Source organism: Teleopsis dalmanni, unplaced genomic scaffold (genome assembly GCF_002237135.1).
Source record: "Teleopsis dalmanni isolate 2A unplaced genomic scaffold, ASM223713v2 unscaffolded_contig_2738, whole genome shotgun sequence".
Taxonomy (NCBI): domain Eukaryota; kingdom Metazoa; phylum Arthropoda; class Insecta; order Diptera; family Diopsidae; genus Teleopsis; species Teleopsis dalmanni.
In genome coordinates, this window is record NW_024034120.1 from 250 (window position 1) to 6,378 (window position 6,129).

At 34.5% G+C, this 6,129-nt stretch overlaps 1 protein-coding gene across 1 annotated transcript; it reads left to right on the forward strand.

Moving 5' to 3' along the window:
- Window positions 1–2,215: 2,215 nt before the first annotated feature.
- Window positions 2,216–2,535, forward strand: LOC119664842 (the record flags this gene model as incomplete). The annotated part of the gene is made up of 1 exon (XM_038074216.1): window positions 2,216–2,535. A coding segment is annotated over one exon (320 nt), but the record flags the coding sequence as incomplete, so codon positions are not given.
- Between the last annotated feature and the right edge of the window lie 3,594 nt (window positions 2,536–6,129).

Sequence of the window (6,129 nt, forward strand, 5' to 3'; positions counted from 1 at the left end):
GGGATTTGTCAACCTTCGAAAAGCTGTTGGGCAAGTCCACTTCACATGGTTCGCAAAGGCGATGGAAGTTGGAGACCGTGTGGCGATTATCGCATGCTCAATGCGCAAACTAAACCTGATCGGTATCCGATTCCGTTCATTCATGATGTGACGAGTATTCTTCATGGTAAAACTATGTTTTCGAAGATAGATTTGCAGAAAGCGTATCATCAGATACCGCTTGCACTGGCAGACATTCCGAAGACAGCTATTACAACTCCGTTTGGCCTGTTCGAGTTTCGCTTTATGACTTTCGGTCTCCGTAATGCTGCCCAGACGTTTCAGCGTTTTATGAATGAGACTCTAGGTGATCTTAATTTCGTTTTTGCGTACATCGACGATATTTTAATTGCGTCAAAAGATGAAGCAGAACACAGAATGCATTTGCGACTGGTTTTAGATCGACTTAGAGAAACTGGTTTGACCGTGAATTTTGCCAAGTGTAAGTTCGGCTGTTCCGAGATCGAGTTCCTTGGGCACGTTATTAGTGCAAAGGGTTTACGTCCTCCGGAGAGTAAAGTTCAAGCTGTTCGTGATTTTCCTCTGCCAGCAACGGTTAAACAGCTTAGACAATTCTTAGGCATGGTGAACTTTTATCGGCCGTTTCTGCGTAACGCTGTGCAGAATCAGCAGCGGTTGTTTCATCTTACACCAGGTAACCGCAAGAATGATAAGTCGGTGATTTCTTGGACTCCAGAAGATGTAGAGGTTTTTGAGGCTTGCAAGAATGATCTTGCCCAAGCTACGTTGCTTAACTTCATGGCTCTGGATGCACAATTGACGCTCACGACTGATGCTTCAGACGTTGCGGTGGGTGCTGTTCTCCAACAAGTAGTGAAAGGTGTGACTCAGCCATTGGCATTTTATTCAAAAGGTTTGAGTCCAGCGCAGACTAAGTATAGTGCTTATGATCGTGAGTTGACTGCTATCTATCAAGCTGTCCAGCATTTTAAGTATGCATTAGAGGGACGTGATTTCGTCATTTTTACGGATCACAAACCATTAACGTTTGCGTTCAGGCAAATAAGTGAGAAGGCATCTCCTCGTCGTGCAAGACAGCTGGAGTTTATTAGTCAGTATTGCACTGATATTCGTCATCTGGCTGGTGCAGATAATACGGTGGCTGACTCTTTGTCTCGGGTTGCTACGGTTCAGTTGGAGGCAAATGTTATTGAGTTAATTGCTGAGGGGCAGAAGACTGATGCAGAGTTGCTCGCTCAGCTGAAGAGCCAGTCTGAAGATGGGGTTGGGTTGAAGAAGTTGAGATTGCCGGATTCGAGTATTGAACTGTACTGTGATGTGTCAGGCAGTCGTGTTCGTCCTTTTGTTCCCGCAAACTGTCGGCAGCTGGTACTCTCAAAACTCCACGGTTTGGCTCATCCTGGTATTCGAGCAACGCGGAAATTGGTGCAGGCTAGGTATGTTTGGCTTGGTTTGGTTAAGGATGTAGCTGTGTTTGTGCGTAGTTGCATTGCGTGTCAGAAGTCCAAGATTCAGCGGCATACTAAAACACCAATTGGTTCGTTTGCTGATATTGATAGTCGGTTCCAGCATGTTCATGTTGACATTGTGGGTCCATTGCCTTTGTCTCAGGGGAAGCGTTATTGTTTGACTTGCGTCGATCGTTTTTCTCGGTGGCCTGTTGCTGTGCCTCTGTCGGGCATTACGGCAGAAGAAGTTGCAGCGGCTTTTATCGACGGTTGGGTGGCAAGTTTTGGTTCTCCGCAGGCTATTACCACTGATTTGGGTCGGCAGTTTGAGTCTGCTGTATTTCGGGAACTGACTAGATTGCTTGGAGTGAAACACTTTCATACCACGGCTTATCATCCTCAAGCAAATGGTATGGTTGAACGTTTCCATAGAACATTGAAGGCAGCCATTCGATGTCATTCCTCAAGTAATTGGACGCAGTCTCTTCCGCTTGTGTTGTTGGGATTGCGAACGACACCGAAATTAGACCTAAATGCTAGTCCTTCAGAGATGTTGTTTGGAAATCCTCTTTGTGTTCCAGGGCAGATGCTTTCGGATTTCAAGCAGAAGTCGTCCGAGACTGATTTTGTGTCGGCGTTGCGAAGGGCTTTAGCTAAGGTTAAATCCGTTGAATCAACAAGACATTGTCATCCATCTGTGTATGTTCCGCGTGACGTTATTAATTGTAAGCACGTTTTTCTTCGAGTGGATCGTGCTCGAGCTCCACTTGAGCAGCCTTACGAAGGTCCATTTGAGGTGCTGAGTCGTAATGAGAAGACGTCTGTTATTGTTTGCCGTGGGAGAGAGGTGACTGTTTCGAATGATAGGTTGAAGGCGGCGTACTTAACGTGTGATGATCTTGAACAGGTTGTTCCAGAAACGCGTCAGCCTTCAGCGCTGTTGAATGGTGATCAGTTAGTGACTTCTGGTGATTGTAGGCGTGAATCCCTGTTGCCGATTCCGAAAGTGACACGAGCTGGTAGAGTAGTGCGTTTCCCAGCAAGGTTAGCGGAATTTCGTGATTAAGAGTGGTGTTGTCGACTTAGTGTGGTGTCGCGTTGTTGCTAGTACTCCATCGCTAGGAGGGGGTACTGTGGTGACCCAGTTGGCTGTGCATTTATTGAATTTAAAAAGTAAAATTCAATTTCAAATATTTTTAAGTTTTTGTTTTTGATTGATGAGAACGTTTCGATTTTTCTCTCTGTAAAAAGTTGAATAAAAGTTTATTAACATTGAAAATTTTTAGAGTTTTATTAATTAGCAAGGTGAACAGATCATTGCTAAATCATCATCATTATTCGGGACTATACAGTCTATGTAGGACCTAAGCCTATTTAACAACATCCTTCCATTCTTCACTGTTTTTTGCTTTGTTTTACAAATTCTAATGTTTATTTCTTCTAAATTTCATCGTTTTCTTGGTCACCCTTCCAATAATATCATTAACATTACGTTAAAAGTAAATAACTTATCTACCAGTATTGATTATCATAATATGCGTTCAGAGTCCTTATGAATCAAGTTTATATATAATTCATATTTTTTATTTATGTTGAAGCTATTTGAGCCAGTACACTTGATCACTTTTATTCTTTCTTAACTCGAGGTATTTTCAAAACCCTTCTTTACGCCTTGAATGAATTATTGTTTATCAATTCATTAGACTAAGCAACTATTGACCTCACATCTGTATACCTCCCCGAGGAGCCTGTAACCATTCTGAGATTTGATTATTTATATATGATTTTAAATCTATAAAATTGTGTAATAAATATATATATTCAAATATATCAAATATTGAAAAAGTCTTTTTTAAAAAAGTTTTAAACCTACTTTTACCAAGATATACTTAAAACATTTTATTTCATTAAATATATAGGATCTCAAGTGACAATTTTGAAATATGAATTATTAAAAATTTATACGCTATGTCGATTTAGGTCCAAAATTTAGAGTTCTCATTTAAACAAAATAAAGTATTTAACTAAATTTTTCATAAAAAAAATCCATAAATGAAACCTATGTTATAATTGTTTTATTATTTATTTAAGTTAATAAATCAAAAATTTAATTAAAAATATAAAAAATTAAAAAGCCAAAAAAAGTTAATAAATCAAAATTTTAATTAAAAATATAAAAAATTGAAAAGTCAAAATTTCTCATATCGGCGAATACTTTTTCTCACTCGCTCGAAGGCACCTCACCCGGCTACAAAAGCTTGCACTAGACCTCTCCAACCTCGCAGGCGTCACACAAGCCTTGTGCCATAAACCTTCTCATTATCTCTCCCTTTATATCGATGAATGGAACTCTAATCTCTCCATCATCCCTCTCTTTAACCGCGGCTTTCGTAGCCCTAATCACAAAGTCTTACCCTCACATTTCCGCTCTAAGTCGAACAGCTTCACGAATTTCAAGTCTACCTTATTCATGCCTTATTCATGCTTTCTGACTTTAGATTAATCTAAAACAATAGGTTTTAAGCCTCTGGCTCTCATCTTTCTCCCTTGATTACTGGAATGAAGTTTCCACATTGCTGTGAAAATGTTCTTCATTCTTTCTTAAGAGATGATTTTAGTAGGTTCAAGTCTCACACTGTGGCTTTCGATGCTTTCCACAAAAAAAAACATAAATTACCAAAATATTAGTCAGATTATTAATTTATTTAATTTAATTTAATTTTATTTTTTTTTTTTGATATGTTTAAATTGTGAGAATTTGTTGATATTATTTTAGAGATAATATTATTGTATAAAATTTTTTTATTAAATTTTTTTTCAACCTGATAGAACAAAGAGGATGACGTATCGCTGTCCTGATAGTGACTCTCAAGAAGAGTCGAAATATAGAGTACAATAAAAATATATTCAACATTTAATTATTTAACAAGAACGGACCTACAGCCAGATTAAAAATATATAAAGAATCCATGATAATAAAATTGTATAAACTAATCTAAAATACACTATAAAAAAAAGTACTAAATTAATTAATAAAATATTTATAAAAATCTTTAAATAAAAGTATTTTTACACACATAATTCCAGTCTGAAAACCGATATATAAAAATAGTCATTTAGCTCATATTGCTAAATCGCATTTATTTTATAATTATAAGCGGCTATTATTTTGGTGATTTATTTATTAAGTGTTTATATTGTTTAAACTATTTACTGAGGAAGAAATATACAGTGCACCAACCACCAATAAAATTTTATTTTTGTGCAGTAATTGGTTATTGTTTAAAGTAGAAGAAAAATTTTGATAAGTGGTACAAAATACATATTTCTAGATACGGTTAACTCTGTTATCATATTAACTATATGTATATGCATACAATTATATGATTATTTTATAAATGCTCTGCTATAAAAATATTAAATTGTGTATTTATTACAAAATTTTATCTTAAATGTTTACCAATATATGTTGTTAAATATATACTTATGTGTATACTTCAAATACGTTATTATGTTTTTAAAAAACTGCCAATTATGTATATATATTTTTTAGAATTAATAATAAATTATTTTTAAAATATTTTTTACAAAATATATTCTTCAAATTATGACATTTATCCATAATTTATATATCAAAATTTTTAATTATTAATAATATATGGTATATAAATATTTTTAAATATATTCTAGACTATTGCTGCTTCAAAATTAATTCTTAAATAGAATAATATCTATATATGTTATGTATTAAAATTGTTTAGTACTAATAATATAATTTAAAAAAAAAATATAATTAAGTCATTGTTATTTTAAATAAGCAGACTCATTTATCTATCATCCACATTCAAAATAATTGTTCTCAACTCCAAGCAATTAGAGATAGCGCGGTAAAAACTTCTTTACTTCTTACCGCAACCATACAAGAAACCATTCATAAAATTTATAAATACATTTATATAAAGAGGTTTTCGAACAGAAGTGAAACAACAACAAAAATTTATTTTTTAAATTATTTTAATTAATTGAATTTTTGGCTGACCATACAGCTGTTTCGAGTATTGCCAAATAAATACCCTTAGTGGTCTTGGAAATAATTCTTATATTTAATTATTCGTAAATAATTATTTTTGAGACTGCAAGTACCAGGAATCGAATTCGGGTCCTGCCAAATATGAAGCTCAGAATCAGCGCACCTTAACCAACTGATCCAAACCCGTACTGGACTTTTTATGTTCGCATATTTTGCTGGAGTTTTGTTACTTTTGCTATGAAAGTTTTTATTAACAATTTTACTTGCTGTATTTATATATTAGAACGAAATTATAAACCAGCTGTAGAATAATTGAATTAATTAATTAATTATAATTTTATTTTCAATTGTTAAATTTCAAAACTATTCTATTCCTATAGGCATTATTTGTTGCATGATTTGTTCTTTCTTATGTATAGAACCTAATCTAGGAACGTAATGCTGAGAAAGCCATGCTAATGTTACTCCACTAGTCGCACGAGCGAGAACCAATATTTATTTTGGAGAACCATATTTTTGTGAATAAGTTGTAATTTAACGTCAAATTTTCCAGACGGAAGTGACTATTATAATTTTAATAGAAACTTGTTATATTTACATAAAGAGGTTTTCGAACAGAAGTGAAACAAC